General features: G+C 42.7%; 2 protein-coding genes across 9 annotated transcripts in view; one reads left to right on the forward strand and one right to left on the reverse strand.

The window, feature by feature from the left end:
- Positions 1-24,962, reverse strand: part of NPL (N-acetylneuraminate pyruvate lyase) — a 36,346-nt gene extending 11,384 nt beyond the window's left edge. For 2 of the 6 annotated variants that reach the window (XM_082402126.1, XM_082402127.1), the window contains exons 1-6: positions 23,714-24,721; positions 20,766-20,850; positions 11,205-11,278; positions 9,980-10,067; positions 6,787-6,844; positions 775-850 (exon numbers count right to left, since the gene is read on the reverse strand). In XM_082402126.1, coding sequence (XP_082258252.1) covers positions 775-850; positions 6,787-6,844; positions 9,980-10,067; positions 11,205-11,278; positions 20,766-20,850; positions 23,714-23,756 — 424 coding nt within the window. In that variant the 5' untranslated portion in view covers positions 23,757-24,721. Of the gene's footprint in view, positions 1-774; positions 851-6,786; positions 6,845-9,979; positions 10,068-11,204; positions 11,279-20,765; positions 20,851-23,713; positions 24,722-24,776 lie in introns of those variants that run through there. The other 4 variants (XM_082402123.1, XM_082402125.1, XM_082402124.1 and 1 more) reach the window with 4 other exon arrangements.
- Positions 24,963-25,002: 40 nt separating this feature from the next.
- RGS8 (regulator of G protein signaling 8) overlaps positions 25,003-25,916 on the forward strand; it is a 135,847-nt gene continuing 134,933 nt past the window's right edge. For all 3 annotated transcript variants that reach the window (XM_082401389.1, XM_082401390.1, XM_082401391.1), the window contains exon 1: positions 25,003-25,289. The gene's annotated coding sequence lies outside the window, so the exon portion shown is untranslated. The remainder of the gene's footprint in view (positions 25,290-25,916) is intronic.

Genomic DNA, 25,916 nt, shown 5'->3' on the forward strand with positions numbered 1-25,916 from the left:
TTATGCAAAATTTTTTAAAACCATGTGAAAAACACTTTAAAAATGTTCATTCTAAATTTCCCAAATAGCAGTATTTAAATTATTTACCAATATTAACAACTATTTTACTGATAACAGGTAATATTTCATGATAATTTTGACCTGTTATATATACATTTAGCTATGGATTTATTTAATCATACATACGAATAACATCTTGTCTGTTTTTAATCCTTTTAAAATTTGTACTGCATTTTTGCTAATCAAAAGGATTAAAAAGACTCAGTATACCTGGAAACCAAAAATAGTTTCCATAGAGAAAACAATAATTTGATATTTTGGAAGACAATGGATATTTCTGTGAAATCTCTTTTCAAATTCATCACTTACTAAAATTTGAATAGTACATGTAGTCTTAAAATGCCCATTACTTATATTCCTCTTTTTTTGAGAAAAGTGGTCTCATGCTTTGCCATGTGATTCTGACACACTAGGCAACTGATTGGCCAAAAGTGGACACCTGACCCAAACACAGGCACCTGTAGGTTGATCCGGGACTTGGTGGATGACCTAATCAGATTACTTGACAAAAGAGCTGAAGTCCTTTAATGGAGTCTTTTTTTCTCTTTTATGGGTCCAGGGAGGCTGAATATTCCGGAGAACTACTGTACCATTGCAACTTCATGCCTCCAGTCCATAAGACTTTACTTGCATGAGTTAAATACAACCATTTGGAATGAAGGCATAAAGAAGTGGACCATGTACAGCACTGTGCGTTTTGACCTGTCTACCTACCTTTGTTCCACGGCTTGAGGAAGAAAGGTGCAATGACAGCGATGCCATCGGCTCCTATTTTTGCTGCATGTTGGGCCTTTAAAAGAAGAAAGAAGACCATTGGTCACAATTCTGATGTGTGTGAATGTGGGGTTTTCTCTACCTCAAAAGGCAATTCTCAAACACCAGTGGGGTTTCCTACAATACAACTCAACTCTGACACTATCTAACTGGAGATACAGGTTAAGGGCTCAGTCCTACAAGACTAGCTCCCTACCCCCATTTCAAATGCCAGGTTATATCACCTGTGCTCCTGACCTATGGGCTATAAATTAGAGGTTCCAACAACCCCCTCCTTGGGTCAATTAATTTGTTGGGGAGGCTCACAGAACTCAGGGAAAATTTTACTTACGAGATCACTGGTTTTTTATAAAAGGATATGACTCAGGAACAGCCAGCTAGAAGAGGTGCATAGGGCAAGGCATGGGGAAAGGGCACAATGCTTCCATGTAAGCAGGACTCATTTTTCTTCTCCCAGTGTGAGTGCACCACCCTCCCCAAATCGCCACATGTTCACAAAACTGGAAGCTCTTTGAAATCCGTCCTTCGGCGTTTTCATGGAGGCTTTACTACATAGGCATGATTGATTATATCATTGGCGATTGGGGAGTGGTTAAAATAGGGTCGATTATATCAACCCTAACTGAAAGTTCCAACCCCCTAATTCTCATGCCTGGTACTCTTGGCAACCAGCCCCCATCCTTAGGTGCTTTCTAAAAGTCACCTCATTAACATAACAAGAGACACCTTTATTGTTCTCATCTCGGGGAATTCCAAGGGTTTTGGAGCTCTGTGCCAGAAATGGGACAAAGACCACATATCTATTTCTTGTTATAGATCACAATTTCACAACCATCCTGGAGTAAACGATTTGTTATATTCACCTACAGCTTAGATACTAGAGGTTAACAACAAACTCTTCAAATTTGCCAACAGATGTACCACTAGAGAGTGGAAAATTACCACATTTAATGATAAATGTCATTACCAGGAAAATCCCAGGTTGCAAAGTAGAGACTCCTGGTGGAGGTGAGCTGTGTATTTAATCTTATTCTTCTGCAGACTTTGTGAGTACAAAAAAAACTTGCTAAGGAGACATGAGCAGTTCATTTTGATAAACTATAACTGTTAAATATAGAGAAACTTGCAGATGTCATTTCTCTTCTAGTGTTCAGCCCACTGGATGATACTGTCTTTCCTCTCCAAAGATATAACAGTCATACTTTAAAATTTATGTTACAGATTGGAAATGCAGTTGAGAAAGGCTGAGAAGAAAAAGATTATACATATCACAGAAGATACATTGCACTACTCTCCTGATATTTACTCACATTCTTTCAGAAAAAATGAACATTTCCTCCCACTGGGCCCTCATAATAATTTTTATCTATTTCAAGTAGAGTACTTAAACCTAACACATTGTGAGGTAGTTGTGTATCGTTACTGGTCTCCAACTAGAGTGACTTCCCTGAGGGCAGAGGTCAGATCTTATTCACTCTTGTGTTCAGGTCAATCATGGTGCTGAGCACATAGCAGGACTCAGTAGATGTAGTTGATTGCTTTGAAACATGCCCCACTACCTAAAAGGGAAAAACGGCTTTCCTCTGAGACTTAAGCTAGTGATATCTATATCTAATAGATGTGATTAACTTTCTGCAGAAGTAAAGTAGGAGGGTCAAAAAGAGACTGGGATATAGTCCAAAGAACAATCAAGACATTGGATAGGATTTTATTGACACAGGATTGGAATGCGATATATCCGAATCATTTATTTAGCACTTTGTTTAGGACAAGAGTAGTAGGGTAACCTTAGCTGAAAGGAAGGAAAAAAAACCCACTTCAGAGACAGTTGATGGCAGTGCCCATTCAAGCATCATCCAATGGAGAGTTATGTCTAAGCAGATGCCAATATTACTATCTCCTTGGCAAGATTATCCCACAGCAGGGGATTATCCCTATAGCAGGGGATTATCTCTATACTAAGATTATCTTTATACTATTCTAGTGTTGAGCCCCATGGTTGACACTGTCTGTCATGTCATGACACAGCAATATTTTAAAATTCACATTATGCATAGAAGAAAGCAATTGAAAAGAGAAGGAAAAAAAAAAGATTTCCTCCATTACGCTACCATAGTTGAAAGACCTACTGTTAAGAAGAACAAATCTGGGCTTCCCTGGTGGCGCTGTGGTTGAGAGTCTGCCTGCCAATGCAGGGGACACGGGTTCGAGCCCTGGTCTGGGAAGATCCCACGTGCCGCGGAGCAACTAGGCCCGTGAGCCACAATTACTGAGCCTGTGCGTCTGGAGCCTGTGCTCCGCAACAAGAGAGGCCGCGACAGTGAAAGGCCCGCGCACCGCGATGAAGAGTGGCCCCCGCTTGCCACAACTAGAGAAAGCCCTCGCACAGAAACGAAGACCCAACACAGCCATAAATAAACAAATACTTTAAAAAAAAAAAGTAAAAGTCTACTAATAAAAAAAAAAAAAAGAAGAAGAACAAATCAAGTATACAAAGGATAAATCAAGTTTCCAAGTTCTAATTCTAGGCTTACTAAGCAATCATCTAGTAACGTCTTCCCTAGTGGCTTGCCTAAGAGTGTTGAATTGCGGTTTTGCAAGTATACAGTATACATTCCATTTCTAAATTCAATTAATAGGAAACAGAATCAAACAAAACCCACAAGAAGATGTTGGGGTTAGATCAAGTCACTGTGCTCTTTGGAATTAGAATATCTAAATTCTGAGGACATGGTTATGTGGACAAAGAATGTCCCTGCCATTTCAGTAAACAGAGGATGCTTCGGCCAAACAGCCATCAGCCACTGCAGGCACCAGGTCGGTGCGACCTAAGGGGAACTCAGGATGGAGAAAAACATGCATATCAAAGGAATGGTTTCAATAAGCCCGATCTCTTGCCCTTTCCCATACAAGAAAACACTAAAATCATTAACTTGAGATGCATGTTTTTGTGATTAGCAATAATCTTTTGATGTTCAACTACATTTTTTTTTTTCCAGCCAAAAACTCCTACACATCCAGGCTCCTCCCTTACCTCTTTGGAACAGTCCCTCAGAGCTCACTGAGTGGCTGTATCCCAGGCTTAAGTCCTCAGTAAGTCTGCTGAATAAAACATAATTCTCAACTTTTAGGTTGTACATTTTTTTTCAGTCGACAGTCCAGGCTACAACATCTTTGTGTTTTCTTTTCTTACTTGATTCACAAAGACCTCAAAACCACCACGTGGTTTACTTTTCTGCTAGCAACTTTAACTCCTTCCTCCCTCGCCACAATATTACTCCACCTAACCTGCTCACCTCTAAACCCAGAGCAATCCAGTCTTTGCGTTCTTGTTCCTACGTTCTGGTTGAAGAGTGTACCTAGAAGAAAATCTCCACACCTGTGTGGAGTGGTGGTATGACAAATTTATGACTTACAACTTTGGTTGGTTTTTAGTACCACTGGGGCAATCCTTTTAAAAAAATTCATTACTTTTAAATTTATTTTTCAAAATTGTGACCAAGAAAAACACATCGGGAGTTCCCTGGGGGCCTAGTGGTTAGGATTCCGGGCTTTCACTGCCGTGGCCTGGGTTCAGTCCCTGGTCGGGGAACTGAGATCCCGCAAGCCATGTGGTGCGGCCAAAAAATAAAAATTGAAAAAAAAATCACCATCTTAGCCATTTTTAAGTGTACAGTTCACTGCTGTTAAGTATATTCACATTGTTGTGAAACAGATCTCCAGAACTTTTTCATCTTGCAGATCTGAAAGTTTTGGAAGGAGCTGTCAGCAGGAACTCCACTTTATACTTTAGGGCTCCATCCTGTTAAACTGTGAACTGTGCTGACCCCGCTGACTTAAAAAAAAAAAAGAAGAAGCTATCTGTTGAGAAAGGCATCCTGCGGAACTGTGCAGAAGTGTGCCTTTACTGATAACAAGTGAAACGCACTTGATGAGTCAATAAATTGTAACAGGAAAAAAAAAAAGAATACATACCTTCCAGTCACAACTCTTTGCAAAAATCTTTTGGAAACTAAGTGTGCTTCTCTGTTTTCCTTTAAAAACTCCTGCCTTTTGTTTCCCAGAGGGGACACTGTTCTGGTGGCTGCTGGAATCTGTGTTCCCTGAATTGTAATTCTAAGACTCCAAATAACCATAAATTTGTTTTCTATGGCTGTGAGTCTGTTTCTCCTTTGTAAATAAGTTCATTTGTATCATTTTTTTAGATTCCACATATAAGTGATATCATATGGTATTTGTCTTTCTCTGCCTGACTTACTTCACTTAGTATGATATTCTCTAGGTCCACCCATGCTGAATTAACAGATACACACTACTTTATATAAAATAAACAACAAGGACTTACTATACAGCACAGAGAACTATATTCAATATCTTGTAATAACCTATAATGGAAAAGAATCTGAAAACGAAAAAGAATCTGAAAACGAATATATATATATATATACACACATATCTGATCCTGCAAAAGAGAAAACACTGTTGCATCACTTGAAGTTTATAGTAACACAAAGGGCTGCACTATTGTGCTTTACGCTGGTTTTAATAGTTAGCTAATATCTAATCTCAATCTCGGCGACTTCCCTGGCGGTGCAGTGATTAAGAATCCACCTGCCAATGCAGGGGACATGGGGACGATCCCTCGTCTGGGAAGATCCCACACGCCCCGGAGCAACTAAGCCCATGCGCCACAACTCTTGAGCCTGTGCTCTAGAGTCCACGAGCCACAACTACTGAAGCCTGCGCACCTACAGCCCGTGCTCCGCAACAAGAGAAGCCACCACAACGAGAAGCCCATGCACAGCAGCAAAGAGTAGCCCCCGCTCGCCACAACTAGAGAAAGCCCACGAAGCAACGAAGACCCAACGCAGCCAAAAAAAAAAAAAAAATCTCAGTCTCAAGACTACTAAATTCTACAGTGGTCTACTAAAAATTAATCTAATCAGGGATTTAAAAAAATGTCCAGGGAATAAAATTTAAGGTTCAACCAAGCAATAGAATTTTGAAGGCAATAACTGCTTAATCTATATATCTATATATCTGTATCTATATACATATATATCAAAATAAAAATGAATCACTGCTGTACACCAGAAACTAACACAACACTGTAAATCAACTATACTTCAATTTTTTAAAAAAGACCCCAAATAAATGCATTTCTTTGTTTTACAGCCTGCTTCTTTTTCGCAGACAACAAACTCTATACCCATTAAACAACTCTTCTTTCCTTCTCCCCCTAGTCCCTAGCGGGACTAACTCTAATTCTGTTTTTATGAATTTGACTACTTTAGATACCTCATAGTATAAGAATATAGTATTTGTCTTTTAGTGACTGGCTTACTTCACTTAACATAATGTTCTCAAGGAGATTCATCCCTATTGTAGCATGTGACAAGATGGATTTGCTTCCTTAAGGCTGAATAACATTCCATTGTATGTATATACCACCTTTTCTTTATCCATTCATCTGTCCATGGGCATTTGGGTTGCTTAGACCTCATGAATAGTGCTGCTATAAACATGGGTGGGGACAATCTTTTTCTGTTTAAGTTTTCTCTTCCGTTCTCCAGGCAGCGATTCTCAGTTTTTACCACTTCTCATTTCTGAACCCCATTTCCATCTCCTTTATGCCCAGCAGATGGCCTTGCCTTTTACTTCCTAGAGAAAACTTAGGTTGGCTCAAGTTCTGTTCCTTACCTGCAAACTAGGTAGCTCTATACCCATCCTTACTTTGCCCAAAAGAAGAGGTGCCTCTGTCTCCTATTCAACGCTCTGCTACAGCAGTTATCACCTTGGGCTACTCTTTATGGCTCTGTGTCGGCTTCCCCGCAGTCCTACACCTTATACTCTCCAGCATCCAATATTTAGCAAAAATGATATTGATTTTAACTCCAGCATGAAGATGGAGGTCCCTCAAGTGGTCTCTCCCAGAGGGACCCACATACATACCAGTTCTTGTGACTCCTTCAAGCTCAGTGCTCCCACATGAATTACTATCTGATCCAACCTGCAAAAGAGAAAACACTGTTGCATCACTTGAAGTTCATAGTAACACGGAAGAGCTGTGCTACCTTGGTTTGTGCTGGTTTTAGCAATTAGCTAATATCTGACTAATCTCAATCTCAAGACTACTGAATTCTACAGTGGTATACTTAAAATTAATCTAATCAGGGATTTAAAAAACATGTCCAGGGAATAAAATTTAAGGTTCAACTAAGCAATAGGATTTTTTTTTTAACATCTTTATTGGGGTATAATTGCTTTACAATGTTGTGTTAGTTTCTGCTGTATATAAGCAATAGGATTTTGAAAGCAATAACTGGTTAATCAATCAATACTCAAGTACCTTACTTTGACTATGCATTGTTAGAGATGCTGCATTTGATGGTGACCATGTGCATGAAGATAGGTGTAAAGCTGAGATACTTTTGGTTGGAGATAAAAATAAAGAGGTTCCTCAAAGAGTACAACCAGGAACCAGCCATATGAGAAAAGAATTCACTGTGAAAAGTTTTTTCCTATCTCTTATGTCCTCAGAATTTGGCCATGAGTGAGGTTTTCTCTGAGACCTCAGTGTTCATCTTTGGAGGTGCTCCACGGGGCCACGTGGGAAGAGGCCACACTTAGACTGGTTTGCTGAGGGTAGGATCAATAAAACTCAGCTGTGAATGCAGTCATACTGGCGAGTCTTCCAGGGACTTGGAGTGACACACATGCTGCCCTCATGGGATGGAGACACCACATCCCCGTTAAGGCCCGAGCACTGAGTCCTCCTGTGATTCTTGACTTGTTCTGGCTTCGGTAAAATGGGACCTAGCTGGGAAGCGCTACGATCAGGTCTGCATTTGTTAAGGATAACAGAAGACTTCTGAAAGGAGAAAAGGTGGCTGGCTGGTCTGCTTTACCCTCACCAGCAGCTTTATTGCATGACCTCCTTAAACCTTTCACTACCCCTGTCTCCTGGCTTAGGTTAAAACAATCATGCATCCCCTCCTCCTCTCCACCCGGCTGCTGGGTCTGTGGCTTTAGTACAAACTCGTGATTTCCCAATTCAGGAGGACGAGGCCACCAAAAGCCTTCTGGTCCCCATGACTTACTTTCCTCTCCAAGTCACTGCAGCGGCTGCTCCAAATCTTGCCTTTTCTCCCCAAGCTCTAAATTCCACCCAAACCCTTGTTCTTGGCAGATGTCCTCGCTTCCAAGACACCAAAGATAAAGATTCTTCCACACACAGACTCCCTCCCTTCACCTCCTCCTCACCTCTGTGCTTAGCTGTGTTACCTTCTATTCTATGCGTTCCTCCCAGCTTCTTAGCTGTCTCCTAAAGCTACTCTGCTTACGTTTGGGTTTATTTCAAGCCCCCGCCGAGACCTGCCATCAAAGGCATCAGTTCTCCACTCTCTTTAATCTCTTCTCCAATGGCACTGTCCTTTCAGCGAGGAAACGTGCTCATTACTTCCCTGCTTTAAGAGAAAAAAACTACCCTTCTTTTAATCTTGCTTCCTCTGCTCTAATCCATGATTCCTTCTCTCCTTCTCCTCAGCAGCAAATTTTTGTGTGAGAATAAGCTACCTTCACTGGTTCCCCTGCCATGTGTCTGCTGCATTCTAACCTCACTGCAGCTGCTTCTGTGACAATGACCCGACTGGTTCTGCTCTCTCTGAGGTTAGCTGGTCATTTCCTACTTTCTCAATCCTACTGACTCTCACAGCATCTAATACTTATTATAACAAATGTTATAATGAACACAGCATCCACTGCAAATAATTACAGTGAATTCTTATATAATACTTAGTAATATATGTGTGGCACTGCTTGAATCCTCACCACCGCCTCACAAGATAGGTACTATTAGTATTCCTATTTTACAAACAAAGCACAGGGCATTTAAGACCTGCCTGAGTTCACAGAGCTACTTAGAGGCAGACTCAGGACCCAACTCAGGCAGTCCGGCTCTCCAGGCCCTGCTCTTAATTTCCACGCTCCCCTGATGATCTCTGAAGCCATCCTTCCTTCCATGACAGGATTCGCTCCTCACCTCCCTCTGACCCTTCTGAGGGTTTTCTGTCTGTGCCCACTTCACTATCCCTCCCGGTTCTGGTGCTTTTCTTGATGTTTACCCTTAGCCTTTTTCTTTCCTCACTCTGCCCGTGGTCTTTAATCTTTTGGGGCCCAGGATCTGACTGAAAATCAGCTGAAAACTGAAGGTCACCAGAAAGTGCATACGTGGACACGCATTCACATTTGGCGTATAATTTCAGAGTATCCAAGTTGCTCTAAAGCCATTTAAGGGTCCCCAAAGTGGGCAGGGGCTTTGCACTGACAACCTCTGCTCCAGGCTCACTTGAGACTTACCTCCAATCTTTGCCTCCACCTAAGGCACCGTCAATCACCCTTCTCTGATCCCTGTTTACACTATTTATCGGAAGGATCAGTGTTAGTTTTCATGGTCTGACATCTCCATTGGATGGTAAGCAACCTGAGGGCAGAGATCCTGTTTTATATCTCCAGTGCCAGCGCACTGCATAACACACGATGCATAACAGGGCAGAACAGACCACAAATCAAGCTTGGTTAATTGCCGTGCTTATTGAATGGATGCTGTCCTATTTGTTTCACCGTGGCACAAATTGAGTGTTATAACCAAATACATTAACTCACTGAAGTTTAGAGGGTGCAGAAAGCTCCCTAAGACTACAAGAGGAAGCACCACAAAGAGCATGCTGAGTCACACGCAGAGAGACCTGTAAGGAGGCAACAGGCTGACATAACCACCAGGAGCCACCCTGCGACCGGAAGGAGTAGGAGCTGCTCAGCAGAAGGGCCAGGAGCTCAGCAGCCAGTCACCAGGGCCCTCCTCCACATCCCTTCAGGCCCAGGACAGGGAACCGGAGGGACTGGCCTGGTAGATAACACAAGAGGCAGTTTCCAGTTTCCCGACGGGATCTCTGAGAGCCGGCTGCGTCTGGCTGCCCTTCCACACGGAAAGGAAGGGCGCTCCTCTGCCTCAGCTCCTCTTCCCACAAGCTGACCTCAGGCCTGACATGTGGTCGGAGAGCGGGGAGGCTGCGTCATCTGGGGTATAGCTGTGGTCTACGCAGCTCTTGCAGACGCGTGTGTTTATCTTGATGGAGCCACTCACTTGTTCCTCCCTTCTGTCACCCACTCCTCCGCGACCCGGCAGCGCTCTGAGATGCTCAGGGACAGGCCTTCTCCGGTCGTGCCATTCACTGTTCCAAACAGAGAGTCAGTCAGTGGGACCAACCGATACCTTTCGTTCTTCCAGCACCAACGCTGGCAGTGCAGGGGCAGAAATCCCTGCTCAAGAGGAAGGGACACAGAGAAACACCAGAGGACAGAATCTGGGTGGGTGGGGTGATGCCATGTTTCCATTTCCACCTCAGACTCAGCCTTTTTTCCATCCTCACCTCGTCAAAAGGAGTGGGAAGGTTAAGTATGACTTGTAATTTACAAATCTCATTGTTTTCAGGGATAGAGAGTATTTTAAATGGAGACACAGGTAACTGCCCATGTTTCAGGCAAATCTCCGAGCACACCAGCCAGTTCTACATTTGGGCTTGAATGGCAGGAAAACCAATACCATTCAGTACTGGGATGTCAAGGTGGTCATAAGTGGCAGTTACTTATGAAGACAATGGTGTGTACTACAGATCTAAAACGACCTCTGTCTATAGACCTGGGTCCCCGGACTCTTTAATCAATAGAAATTGATAAGAGGCCAGATGAGAATTCAGGCAAGGCTTTACTGAGGCTCCTGCTGCGGCATGAGGGAGGGAGAACAAGAAAGAGATGTCTTTGCTCGCTCCCCAAGGTGGCGAGCTGGTTCCTTAAAAGGGGTAACAACAGGGGCGGGTCTGTGGGTTGGGCAGGAGGCGTAGCTTAGGTGGTCTACCCACCCCCTCGGTGCTGCTGGGTGCAGGGGTCCTGCGCGGTACCCTGCATGCTCCCAGTACCTTAGAAGTGGCAGTTGGCTTGTGGCCTTTTTGAATCTTATTGTTCATAATTGCCCCCACTGCTCATGTGTGTAGTGATTTTTACTCCCTAATAGTTTCTTTGTAGTCTCTTGCTCTCAGAGACGTTTGTCCAGGTGTAAGCACTCCGGTAAAGGGTCCCAGGTCCCAGCCTATCTCAGGTACGCTACCAAATTATATAATCTCTTGATCATCTTTTAGGTCTAAAATTGATGAGACTAAAAATCCACAAATTTTACATGGCTTAGCCAGGCTCAACCATAACCTGTGACACAATAACACTGTGACCTCCTAGCTAGTAACCTGGTGACAGCTACTTTCTAAGGACTGAGCTAGAGATGTGTAGAGATATGTATATCTCTAAAGATGACTTACCAAAGATATTCTTCACTCCCTGTTCTTCTACAAGATAATCCACATACCGACCAATGACTGAGAAGTTGATTTCTCTGAAAGACATAAAGAAAAAAAATTAGAAAAAAAATGCGTATTTATTCTTTTCTAGATTATTCAATTCATCCCCACAATTATAAACTGCTCTCTCTTGTTAATAGTTATTCAAATCCACCTAACCAGTCTGAAATTCTTAGCCTGCTCTGAATAATGCTTGGGTTTTTTTCTTCCCTTGAGTCTGGTGGTTTCTCTACTCAGCCATATGTGCCTCACTTATGTGAGAAAAGCACTATTAGTTATCCACAAAGGTTTTATGTTTAAACTTCATCACAAGTAATACTTAAAAAGTAGTTAATTATCTTTTGCCCTTTGGGGGCGGAGTGATGGCTGGGGGCATGGTTAAACGAGAACTTAACATTTTCCATGTGGCAAGAAGCAATCATTTCTTAGGCTTACAAAATAAGAAAATTCAAACTTAGTAATTTAAGAATTTTAGCACTTAATATTTGTCACAATAAATGAAGGCTTAAAGTCATTTATACATGTTAGTGTTAAACTGAAGAGGGGTAACAGTTGAAAAGGAACTTTGTCATCACTTTGCCTTTCAAAGTGTTATCTGCGGAACAGCAGTATCAGCAACTGGGGGAATTGTTGCAAATGAAGAGTCCCAGGCCGCACACAGTTCTCCTGGTCAGAATCTGCACTGTAACAAGATATCCACGTGATCTGCATGCACTTTGCCGTTTGAAGAGTACTGACCTTGCAAAGATCTGATGCTTAAAATCATACTGAGTTTAAAAACCTAGAAACTGACTTACAGATCAGGTAAAGTGACCTGTTCTCAATCAAAATACAGGTGGGGGGGACTTCCCTGGTGGCGCTGTGGTTAAGAATCCGCCTGCCAATGCAGGGGACACAGGTTCGATCCCTGGTCCAGGAAGATCCCACATGCCGCGAAGCCACTAAGTCCATGTGCCACAACTACTGAGCCTGTGCTCTAGAGCCCGTGAGCCACAACTACTGAAGCCCGCGTGCCTAGAGCCCGTGCTCCGCAACAAGAGAAGCCACCGCAATGAGAAGCCCGTGCACCGCAACGAAGAGTAGTCCCCGCTCGCCGCAACTAGAGAAAGCCTGCGCGCAGCAACGAAGACTCAACACAGCCAAAAATAAATAAATTAAAAAAAAATTTATAAAAAAAAAATACAGGTGGGGAGGATGGAGGATGGAGAAGGAAAATACAAAGGAAAATGGTGGGGCAAGTGTGTGTTAAATGTTGCAGAATGCATGGTTGCCGAGAACACTAAGTACTAGTTGGCTAGTACTTCTGCATTTTCGTCAGCGGGGCCAGAGAATCCTAATGTAAGTTTAACCTTATTAACATTCTTTTCATCTTTACTTGTATTCCTTAAAAAACAAAATGGAACCAAAATATCTGATGTATATAGAAAACAAAGACATCAAAGTGCATATGTCAAAGGGAATAGGAACAATAGAGATAAAAACAAAGAATGGATAGGCAACCACTGCCCACAAACCTCAAAAGACAACTAGTCCAAGCTGCCACTTGGGAAAAGGTAGGTTTTAATGTAGTTAAAAGGCCTGCAAGGGGAGCAAACTCTCTCCACAACGGCTCATGCCTGAAATATCATAACACTGCCCCTCCCTGTCCCACTTGCTCAAATGCCAAATCTTTGCTTATCAGTCTCACTGAGCAAGACTCCAAGATGGGGGAGTTAGCTGCCTAGACAATCATCTCAGGACCTTCAGTTAGGTCAGCTTGAGCCACTCAACTTCTTGAAATCTCTCTGCCTCAGATATATCTGACCACTTGGAACCACACCTTTACACCATACTAGCCCCCTGCTGCTTCCATCAGCTCTTCCCCACTTGGGACAAGCCCTGAGATGCAGAAACAATTAGCTGGGGCTTTGTTTGTGTGACACTAACTTTGGTTTTGACCAATGATGTCCATCTACTCGAGCAAGTAACTTTCCAATCACAGATTGGAAACTGGAAATAAAGTCTCTGGGCAATAGCTTGTGTTGGGGTCACAGATTCAAACACAGTGGCTCCTGCACACTTTCACTGAAGTCTTGACACCTTCCCTGTCCCACCCTGGCCACATACTCAGACACTGAGAGCAGGCCTGGCCTTTTCAACAAGGAGGAGCCTGCAGAGCTCCAGATGATTGAGGCCCGGTAGGCACTGTACTCACTTTGATGTGCTTTCTTTTGGTTTAATCGAATGTTTTCTTATTTGGAAAGGGAAGCTAGAGAGCTTGTTTCCATTTCCAGAAGTCCTTAAGGAAGAAATTTAGTCTTTTAGGGTGCATGTGTGTATCCCCAAAGTGGACTCTAAACTCAGCAAGGACCCCCACTACCAAGGGGCCCAGTATTGGCCAGTCCAGCACAAGTGCTCAGCACTGCACCTGGCTTCAATTAAAGGCTCAATCATTATTGCTGTTATTATTCCTCACACCCTCAGCAAAGTTCATCTCTCTATTATCATGAACATCACTTTGTAAATTGTTTATGCCCACCCTCCAGTCTGGAGCAAGAACTTCCTGAAGGCAAGAACTGTGCCTTTTATACCTTACAATCTCTCATCCGCACCTGGCACAGCACAGACACTCAACAAAGGCTAGTGAAGGAGCCGTGATGCAGGAATTTACAATGATGATGAAACACCCATAATCTCTGCTTTAAAAGCAGATTATCTCCACACTTGCAGGATATGTTTACATTTCACTACCATATTAACTGAGCAAAGAAAATAGCATATATAAATAACTAAAATATTGAGAAAAATACAACAAAGGCTGTGATTGGTTAGAAAGTGTATAGCGGTTCAGCAGGGGACTGATAATTCCACTTAGGGAGGCTGGGAAGGAGACTTCAAGGACGAGGTGGATCTGGAATAAATAGGGTGAAATCCTATGATCCTCTTTCCCTCTGACTGTATTGAGAGCTGCTATTTGTCTGGCCCTACTCTGGTGTCCTCCTTCTAGAGAGCTGGCCACACCCTCAGGCAGATCTAGGCCAGCATGTGAACCCTCCAGCTCCTTCTCCTTCCTCAGAGAACTCCACGCTATTTTATGGCGTCAGTGTAGCAGTGCTTTTGTCTACACTCACCCACTCTCCCCTACTCCTTTAGGCCTTGCTGGATGACAGCTACGATAATTCCACTCAGGTTAGGGGTGCTAATGGGTGATACATCATCTATTCCTTCAAGAAAGCAGTTTGCTTTTTCTTATAAAATGTCCCTAGCCTATAGGAGTGACACTAATGGTGGAATTCTGGGGCAGTGGCAGAGCCCCCCACAATGTCCTTGGACTTATGGCCTTTTGGAACTACCAAATCTCCTTAGAGAGATCAGAGGTTGAAAAGGGATGGCTCCTATACGTGTTTCGTTTGACTTTCACAACGTTAACATTTCTTTTCATGTTAAAAAAAAACACCTTTGTTTGAAAAGCCAGACAAGGGAAATGCAAATCAAAACCACAATGAGATATCGCCTCACACCTGTCAGAATGGCTATCATCAATAAGAACACAAATGTTGGCAAGGATGTGGAGAAAAAGGAACCCTTGTACACTGTTGGTGGGAATGTAAATTCGCACATCCACTATGGAAAACAGTATGGGGTTTCTCAAAAAAACTAAAAATAGAACTACCATATGACCTAGCAATTCCACTCCTGGGTATATACCTGAAAAAGACAAAAACACTAATTTGAAAAGATGCATGCACCCCAATGTTCATAGCAGCATTATTTACAATTGCCAAGATACGGAAGCAACCTAAGTGTCCATTAACAGATGAATGGATAAAGAAGATGTGGTATATATATGATGGAATACCACTCAACCATAAAAAAGAACGAAATGTTGCCATTTGCAGCAACACAGATGGACTTGGAGGGCATTAGGCTAAGTGAAATAAGTCAGGCAGAGAAAGACAAATACTGTATGATAGCACTTACATGTGGAATCTAAAAAATATAACAAACTAGTGAACATAACCAAAAAAAAAAAGAATACTCGCAGATACAGAAAACAAACTAGTGGTTACCGGTTGGAAGAGGGAAGGGGAGAGGGGCAATTTAGGGTTAGGGGATTAAGAGGTACAAACTATTAGGTATAAAATAAGCTATAAGGATACACTGTACAACAAGGGGAATATAGCCAATATTTTATAATAACTATAAATGGAGTATAACCTTTAAAAACTGTGAATCACTATATTGTATACCTGTAACTTAGATAATAAAAAAAATAAAACCCGGATGATCTAACAAGGCCAGGCCCACATTTCCATACAGCACCAACTGGCTGGGAAGAGCAGTGGCTGTCTGCTTTGGAGGCACAGAAGCCCCCCAGGTCACCTCAGAGATTTCAGATACCTGCCTGACTGTAGGTGCGAGGTTTGCAGCCCTTGACAGAAGATGCTCAGGGCTCCAGTCACAAATGGGCCCAGGGAAATCACACAGAGGTGTTACCATATTTGTCACAAAGGCACCCCAAATAGCAGGGCTAGGGTGGCAAGAGGATGATAATTCTCTCTGGGGACTCTGCTCCCTTCCCTATTTTCCCACCCTGCGCTACCTCCCTAGGGTGCCTGGGTTTATGTTCATTATTGCAGGCACTGAACCAGTTATTGCGCAGTCACTACAGAGGGTGGAAAGAATGAGACTCCCCACTGGCTGGCCGTTTGGGGCTCGTTGCTCCTGGAAGGTGAGAGGTGGCATAGGCCAGTTCACTGGGAAAGGTTCCACTGGCTCTCCACCGCCTCATCTCTTCCTTCATGAGCCCTACAAACACCTCTTAGCACCTACGGGGAGAGTGGCCCAGAACCAAACTCCATGCTTGCTGTAGACATTCTCATACTTGTTTTGTAAACGTGAACAGATTTTTAACGCTTTAGTTTTGTTTGGTTTTTTGTTGTTGTTCTTCTTCTTTGGCCATGCCACATGGCATATGGGATCTTAGTTCCCCCACCAGGGATTGAACCTGCGCCCCCTGCATTGGAAGCGCAAAGTCTTAACTATGGGACCATCAGGGAAGTCTTAGCTACGGGACCATCACACTTAACTCCAATGTAATGTCTTAATTTCAGTTCTCATGGGTTCAGATTCTGTCTTAGGACCATGATTTTTTTATAATAGAAGTACTTAACTTTTTTCATATTACAGAAGCTATACATTTTAGAAAGTACACACAATAAAAGAGAAAAAAAAAACCACTCAGGATCTCCCTAGAGATTATTACTCTCATTAGTTTGATATTTTTCTATTCACAAATACACAATATAGTATTTTCTTAAATAAATGTAGTCATATTGTACATAGTACTGTAATATTTTTTTCACTTAGCATTCCAAATTGGATATTTTCCCACATTCTCAGATATTGTTACTATACTGGTTGCACAGCATTTCATTGTATGGAAGAACATAATTAATTTAGCTAAGCCTCTATTCTTGGACATTTAGTTTACTTCCAAACTACGTTAAGAGGGCGGAACATTTATCAAATGATTCTTGCCACAAATTGAGGCCTAGAGTAGGTGAATTGTGAAACCGCATGTAGATTATATCTCTTCTCTTAGCGTATAAGGATAACAGAATTTTTCCGAAGCAGCTTTTCAGAGAAAAATCCCTACTGCTATACATTTCTTCTCCTGGTGCATCACACACGGTGAAAGACTTTCACTTTATTTGAGAACACGAATCAACAGGACAGGTTCTTTTCATAACTGGCATGAGCTGGCATGCGTATCAGAAAATCTGACATTCTGTCTCTTCGCCCATTATATGTATACTTCAGCATTCAAAATCAGATGGAAGTTATGTGCCCTTTTTGGCAAAATAACTACTTGGTTACTTCAAAATTCCTTTGGCAGAGAAGCATGCAGGGACAATAAGTACCCCACCTTGCCAGAGGTAGAAAACATCCTGTTCTGGAAATCTGGGTCATTTAGTCTCCCAGAACAGTTACAAAGACAATAATCTATACAACTCCGAATCCAGCAGGCCAGGCCCTTTCTGACTGGTTGGGTAACAGGCTTGTTACTAGAGGGTGTTGTGAAGATTCCCATGGTGAAGTCAAGGGCATTTGAGGGAGAAAACACAACTTTTTTCTAGACATTTTGGCCAATCTGAAATGGACTTTCTGTTCTAATGACTGTGAATGTACCCAAAGGAAAGTGATTTCTTGAAACAACTAAGGAATGCAAAAGTCTTTCACTCTAGTGTAGAAAAAGATGGGAGTTGGGATGGGTAGAGACAGACCTTCCTTTCCAGCTATGTGTTAATCTTTAGGATCTTGGTTTCATCAACTGCAAAAATAGAGATAACAGCTCTTTCTCACCGAGTTGCTGTCAAGATTTAAGTGGAATATGTCCATTAAAATGCCCAGCATGAAGACTGACACGTAGTCTTTAGCCAATCAGTATTAGCTTCCTTTCCTCATGAAATAACAAAATTATTCACTCATGAAATAACCAAATTTACCACACACTGTGCTAGATGCTGAAGATAAATAAGAAGATAAATAAGATACGTGCTCAGTCCCCATGTATGGTCTGCATAAGGTTAAGCAGCTCATAGCCTGTTGGGAGAGACAGGCATGTAACAAACAGCTATTGTAACAATTATCATAAATAATTGTGATGTAATGTGAAAATGTAGGCACAGGATACTATGGGACCACAGAGGAAGGACTCTATACTGCTTTCTATGGAAAGTGGGGAAGAATCATCAGAGGATGGTTTTGATGGATGAATAGATGTATTCAATTGGAGCAGAGAATGGAGAGGGTGATGGTAGAAAAAGGCAGAGGAAACAATGTGTAAAGGCAGAGGGAAGAAAGGGGATGAGGTGTTTGGGGAAATAGAAACGTAGCAGGAAAGGTAGACTGTAAAGGACTTCCTATGTCAGCCCAGACTCCTGAGCTTTAACCTTCAGACCAGTTCATCCCAGACTTTTATGTGCTAAAGAATCATCCAGGGACACCGTTAAAATGCAGGTTCTGGTTCAGTGGTATGTAGCAGCACCTGAGTTTCTGCATTTCTAGCAAGTTCCTATGTGATGCTGGAGCTAATGGTCCATGGTCTGTACGAGTAGCAAGGCTTAGACAAAAGGGAATTCAGATTCTTAAAGAGTAAATCTAACAAATGATTAGATTTATTTATGAGGACTGGACTACAGTGTGGAGGACAGATTGGAGTTGCAGGTACTCAGGCATTCTTACTTAATGGAGATCACCACAATATCCTTAATAATATTTAACATCAGAGGACTTCAGACTCTTAGCGTTTGAATGGGCCTTAGAGATAATGTGGTTGAACTCTGTCTCTTCATAAAATATGAGAGAATTTACAAGGTGACAAGAGCTCCCCAGGGTCAGACAGCTAGTGGTATCAAAGCTGGGGGTCAAGAACCCAGATACTCTAACTAAAATATATTTAACCATGTTTTTGCTGACAACTTCCCCACTCTAGGACATCAACTTATATTCAGAGTTGAATCATTAGAATTATGAAGGAAAAATGTTCAGCCATTCTGAATTACGGAGGCCATGGTTTACTCTAAGAGCCAGGTTAGGAAAACTCCTATGATGTCTGGTCACCAGGCAGAATTTCCAGGTGTTAGATTCCATGTGGCTATTCTTTCTGTCCTGTCTCTTAGAAACATGTCAGAAATGCAGATTCCCTTGTGGGCAAGTGAGTTAATGGCCACCTGCTATTGGTGGGTGCTCCAAACCTGCTTCATACCTATAGGAATGTTTGGATGGAGCAGAAAGATGGAGAGAAAAGGGAACTAACAAAACTTACATGTCTACTCTGTGCCATGTACTGACACACATTTTGATTTAATTTAAATTCTTACAAGGCCCTTATTAAAAAAATGCATTTTTATTTTTATTTCACACCTTAGGAAAGTGAGGGTCCTAGAAAAGAATTCATGAAAAAAGAGGAAATTGTGTAATGGAGGCAACAGGGCCAGAGGTATTTGGAAAACAGAGAAGGATCCGGAAAAGCAGAGTCATTTCAGTTATATCTAATATGCGTGGGTCCTGGTGTCCCAGGAAAATGGCAGGATAGAGAAAGCACAGTGACACTCCGCAGGTCCCAGATGAACAAACAAGACTTAGAAGAAGCCACTTCTAGGCTAAGAGGGGTCTGATTAAAACGGTTAAAGTAGTATCAACCAGATGTAATGTTTTGAGCTTGCAAACAGGATCTTACTCCATAACAGGAAGTAAATCCTGTCTGCTCACACAATCACATGCCTTCTGTTTTATCTGCCCAACAAGTAGCTGACACATTGAGGAAGCGCTGACTTCAGTCTTTCTTAGGGCTTGTGGAAATGGAGAAGCAACAGAAAAAAAAAATTGCTATTAACCATTGAATAATTTACATGCCATCTCAGCAAGAATTTTATTTAGACCAAGTAAAGATGTGATTTTTCAAGAATCTTAGAAGCCAGAAGTCTTGAATTCCAATGATCTAAGGGAAAACTGTGATATGGTCAACTTTGAATGAGAATGGTAAAAGTCATAAGAAATTTCATCTACTTTAAAGGGGTAGGGTTAAGGTTTACAAAATTCAGTAACAGAAGACCAAAAATGTAAAAGCCTTATTTAAAGATACCTTAAATACCTCATCTTCCGTTTACTTCTTATGCCACAATAGCAATTCAAACTTATTGACCTAAGCACATACTGACCCTGTGCTAAGCACTGTTATATGGATTATCCCATTTTAATACTCATAACTCCATGATGTAGGTATGACTCCATTTAAGTTTTACAGAGGAAGAAAGGAGAAGCTTAAAGAAGCCAGAATTCTGACTGTTTTGGCAAACTGACTCCTCTAACAGGTTAAAACACTTAGATCCAGATGGTGGATAAATCCCCAACTTATTAATGGCAATGTCCAGGGGGGGAGTTATATATTGCTCATGGACGCCCGGGGCACATGACCACTAACTGCTAGTACCAGCAAAGGGACTGCCATAACATTCACTGGAAAATGCTTGCTTGGGTAACAATTTCTCAGCAATCATCTGTTGTTACCTCCCTCTTGCAAGCTCCCCAACATTTAACCAATTTTGAAACGTGACTGTAAGACATGCCTAAGGGGGCCGTCTGGCAGCTATCTTCCCCACTTCCCTCAGGGTAGGACATTTTCATCACGTCCATGGACAGTCTAGAGACAGGATCTAGAGGCCAGAACTCGGTATCAAATCCTGCTAAAATGAGATTCTCCTCACCCAACTCCACTGGCCTTATTTGGGAAGGCCAGGGCTCTGCTGAAATGCAAGGAGAATTTGCTTTGTGGGGCTACAGACACTGGGAGGAAGGCAAGCTGCCATATCTTACCTCGTCTCCTTCTGCACTGTTTGTGATATGGAGACCTCTTCTCTGACTTGGGGTCAGAGACAGTGCAGGGGCAGAAGCTGCAGAGTCTAATCGACCGCTGCTATAGAGACCTTCTGACCATTGGGGTGGAGGGAGATCCCTTTAGTCCCAAACCATAGTTACCCATGCTCAGTCATTGGCGTGATGGTCGCAGCAACAAGACCTTGAAGTTTCTTCTTCGGGGAGGCCATTGAGCTGCTGAAAAAGTCTGGAAAACATACAGCGTAATTCCTCTCCTTCTTCTAGGAATGTCAATTAATGATAAAACTCGGGGGCAAAGTCTGTTCCCACAAAGTTTAGAACTGTGAAAAATGCTTACAAGTATACAAACACACAGAGCAAATGAGAAGAATGTAAAATGTGACAGCTTCATTTTATAGAGGAGGAAACTATATTTTAAAGACAGGAGATTTGGAGACAAGAAGAGCAATGTTCTGGGAAAACACCATTGGAAAGGCCTCCTGTTTTATCTATATGGATGACTGAGGCAATCTGAAACCTCAGAGAGCAGGGGTGAATAACAGCAGAAGAAAGAATATGAACCTAACTCAGCGAGGTCGAATATATAAAAAATTACTTATTGCTCAAGTTGAAATATGGTCAGGAGAAAAGGGACATTCTTATCTCTTTCTATATCTTCATACTGTTAAGCAAGAATCTCCTCTAAAATCAGTACTTAAGTCTTAAGGCTTCAGTGTGATCTACAAGACTATCTTCAGATTTACCTAACTACCCTTTCATATGCTGGTTTTGACCAGTTTTTCCCTGTTTTCCTAGCTCTAGTAAATCGCATCACAAACATTTATTCACTTCTCCCCCACTAGACCAAGCCCCACCCCGGGACAGGAAACAGATTTCATTTGCCTTTGCTTTCTCTGCACTGAGTGCTTTGCTGGACATCTCATGTTCAATTAAAAAGTGATGAATATATGGGTGATTGAATGAGGTGTTCAGACTGTAGCTCGATGATGACTTCCACAGATGGGGAGATCGCTGCTGAAACAGTGAACCTGGCAACACTCATTTGAGGCAAAAGCATCCCTCACCACCTGGCGAGTGTACCTGTCCACAACCAGTGTAAAAAAAAGCCAAGAAGTTGCCCAAAACAGGCAATGAGAGGCAACAGAGCATCCTGGTTAGTAGCCTGCATTCCATAGGTAGACTGCCTGATTCAACCCACAGCTCTGCCACTTAACTAGTTATAGAAGCATTGTTATTTTTTGAGCTGTAGGACATGAAAATTCGAAGCCACAAATGCAAAGTCTAACAATTGAAGAAGAAAATAAAATATAATCAGACAGTATTTGGTGACAATTGTACAAAAGATGTTTGGCTTAGAGAAAATACAAGAGAGGGTATATTATAGTTCTGAGGTCACTGGCACATTTAAAAACACAAATGCCCACTAGCAACTTACATCTTACCCACATAATGTAATACTTATGAACTATCTCATTTTGTTTGTTCTTTATAACTGTTAATCTCATCTCCCCACATAGGAGTATAAACTTCCAGAGTACAGAGATCATTCCTTCTACTTTTTCTGCATCTCCCAAGAGTCCTGGCTCAGGTGAGCCCTTGAAGCTAGAAACAGGGCAGAACAAGGACAAAAACATGAAAGGGTACAGTGTGGCAAAACTTATTGCTTTTGTGAAAGGCCAACGGTGATACCTCCCCTTATAAACAGATACGTCCCTGGTGAGGCTTGCTCCTGAAATTAAGCCCAAATCCTTCAAGTAGCTTTGCTCTGTACTGAAGGGCAATAAAGGGGAACCTTATCAGATATATAGGATACTAGGGTTTCTCTGACTTTTCGTAGTTTGAAGATGAGACTAACTCCTGTTGGAAGTTTTGGAAGAGAAATGTAATCACCTGGCCCATGGGGAAAATGCAAGGCCAATAACACAGGCCCAGTCTACCCCAGAGGAAGGTCTGAGCATCAAATGAGGTTGATGTTGTGCCCGCTGCACATCTTCACCTGGCCTTCCTGCATGCATCTCAACTCGATAGCCCAAAGCAAACCTGCCACCTGGCCTTCTAAACAATTTCTTCCTTTGCTCCTTACAGTAGAGGGGTTAGAGCACCAGCTCTGGAGTCAGACTTCCTGGGCCTGCATCCTGGCTCCATCACTCACCAGCTGCGTGACTTTGGGACTGTTATTTAACCTCTCTGTGCTTCAGTTTCCCCTTCTGTAAATGGGGATAACAAGCATCATATCTCACAGGGTTGTTGAGAGAATTAAATTACTTAATTCTTGCAGAGTGATTAACAGCAGTGCCAGGCACATAGTAAGTACAGGTTCAGTCCCCTCCATGAAGTCTTGTCTGCTGACCACAGGACATTAGCAAGTAGCATTCCTTTATCAGCACACTCTTTCCTGTCATCTCACCTCCACTGGTACCCCCCTCCCCAACCCTGGCTACTCTTTTCTGTTCAGAGACTAAGTCATTTCAGTTCCAACTGTTATCTTCTTTCCCTGCAATCCTTCTCTCCCACCTTACTGCCCCTCTCCTAACTTACCCTTTGTTACTTCTTATCTAGACCAATGGGCACAACTCCATGTCCAAGGGGCCCGTAGGGACTCAAGAAGGTTCAAGTGATAAGAGTCCAGAGAGCTAGGTTCCACATTAAAAGTCTCCTATATTGAAAAGTACTAGGCTGTACACCCTAGATTTCCACATTCTTGTGCTTTTGGCTGCATTTATTTCATATTTAGAGCAGTTATAAGGATATTCTTAGGATGGTCAAAAGCTTGGACTGGCAGATAGATAGATATAGATATCCATATATCTCAAATTAAGTGCACTTAAATACAGTTTGATTGGTTAAAGATATGGGGCCTGGGAATCACTGTCCTAATCCCAACTCTCTTCTTCAAAATAGTCAGGCTGCCAGAGTAACCTTCCAGTAGCTCAGACATTTCTGATCTTGCTTTTGCCCTGCTGGAAAAAGGCCAATTAACTTCTTCCTGACTTCCACAGGACAAATACCAAATTTCATGGTCTGGGTCTCCGTACAGATGTCTTCACACCTGAAGTGCACTAGCCCAACTGGTCCCCACTGCTACCTACCTTGTGCTGGCTTGTCCGGCTCTCCCACCCGGAATGGCAACATCTCCCACTTCAGCTCCTTCAGTATAACCAACTTTCAGAACTCACTTTAAAAACTAGAGAACATTCTCTGATGCCCTAAATGAAAATAACTTCTTACTCTTCAGAATTCCCTCAAACATTTGCTTTTCATTAAAAACTTTACATCAGAGATATTAGCAAGGTAGTTTTGGCTCGTCTAGAGTGTAAGCCATCAGGGGGCAAGAACAGCTTCAAAAATCTATCTTTGCACAGAGCAATACACTAAGTAAACAAGCAAAGACTGCTGGCTTTGTAATCTGTGAAACTGCTACAGGAGAGATGGGTTAAAAAAATCACAACAACCGTAACTGAGAATGATCCAGATTTTGTAAATTCGAGTTTTAAATAAAAACTGGGTAACGTGATGCTTTCAAATTCTTCATAGCTTGTATCAAAAACAAATAGAATGTTCTCCAGCCTAAGGCTTAATGTGAATTTAGAATGTTACTACTGAAACACTTGGGCAGGGCCTATTACTCTCGAAGTCTTACACCTTTATCCACAGACAAGAACCCTTAGTGCAAAGAATTCAGGTTGCCTAAGTTAAATTCTCTTAAAAGGGAAAAGTTAAAAAAAAAAAACCTCTGGGGAAGGTGGAGGAGGAGGATGCAGCTCTGGGCATGAGGAATCACTCGAGAGAGAAATATTAATACTTGGAAAGGAAGAAACAAATAGAGAACCTAAACAAACAAACAAAAATGCATAAATACAATTTCCCATCAAATGAAGGGATTGTATCACACTTAATCACTAAACTCTCTTCCCACCAGTGGCTGCCTCTGATCATTTTGAAAAAAGGATCCTTAGGGCCCGGCTCTGTGGTCTGGACAGAATCCAGGGGAGTGGGTCCCTCTGCCCCGTCCGTACAGAGACACTCGCCCGGGCCGGGAAGGTGTCGCGTTCACACTTCCTCTGGCTCCATTTCCCAGCTCCCCTGCCTTGCCCTTTGCGTCCGGCCGTCAGCGCCTCGCCCACCCCCGAGTCCAGTGCCCCGGCCCTCTACCCCCGTTCCCTGACTGTCGGTCAGTCTCCATCCGTCCGTCCGTCAGTCCACGCCTGCGCGGCCGCGCTCACCCACTCGCCGCGGGTCCACCTCTGCCGCTCCGCGCGGCGCTCCCAAGCGCGCTCTTTATCGCCGGGGCCGCGCACCACGTGCCCGCCCCGCCCCGGGGCCTTGGGGCTGTAGCGCCGCCCCGCGCCGCCCCGCCCCGCCCCGCGCCGCCCTGCCCCGCGCCGCCCCGCGCCGCCCCTCGCCCCAAAGCATTAGGCAAAGGTGGAGTCCCTCTCTCTGCGGGGTCCCCCGAACACCGGGGCCTGAATGAACGTGGGCGCGCAGTCCCAGCTTTCTGACAGTTGCGAGCATCTGAACTTGCACTTGGGTGTCCGCAGCGCGTGCTCACCCGCGGCGCGGCTCTGCTGCAGCCCCACTTATTCTGCTTGGCCTTTCCTAGCACTTCCGCGTCCTGGGCTCCTTTCCGTCTTAACTTTTCTTCTGTCCACGGCCCTGCAACAACAGGTATTTTGTGGTCCACTTGCAGGAACGTCAAGAGTTTATTTTCTAATAGCAAGTGCTGTGTTAATCAGAAACACAGCCATAAACAAGTCCTCAGCTTTCTCTTGCTGATGTGAATTAACCTCAATTTTCCATAAAAGGCAGTGGCTGATGCTTGTTTCATTTAGAAAAAAATGAATTTCTCAAAGTGCTTTCTGGTTTGCAAAGTGCTTTTATATCCATTAGGATAATTCTTTCATTGTACACAGCACCAGAAATTAATTCATTAATGAATTCGTAAAACAGTTCTGTGTGGTGGGTACTATTTTTTTAATTCATATTTTACAGATGAAGAATTCTCCCATTTTATAGATCAGAAACCGATGTTTAGAGAGTTAAGTGATTTGCCAAAGGCCCTAGAGCCAGTGAGTGGTTGAGCCGTACTTTGATTTCAAGTAGTCTGGGAGCTGTTACTATTAACTGCTATTCTGTTATCCTGCAAAAAAGGAAGGAAGGAAGAAAGAGTCCTAGTTACATCTGTTTGTTTTGTAGTGTTAAGGATATTATATTCCAATGGGACAATGTTAGTATTTTTTTTCAGTCACACTTTAATATATGCAAAATTAAGTATTTCAACACCCCAAAGATATA

This window comes from Balaenoptera borealis (assembly GCF_965194805.1).
Source record: "Balaenoptera borealis genome assembly, chromosome: 1".
In the NCBI taxonomy this organism is placed as follows: Eukaryota; Metazoa; Chordata; class Mammalia; order Artiodactyla; family Balaenopteridae; genus Balaenoptera; species Balaenoptera borealis.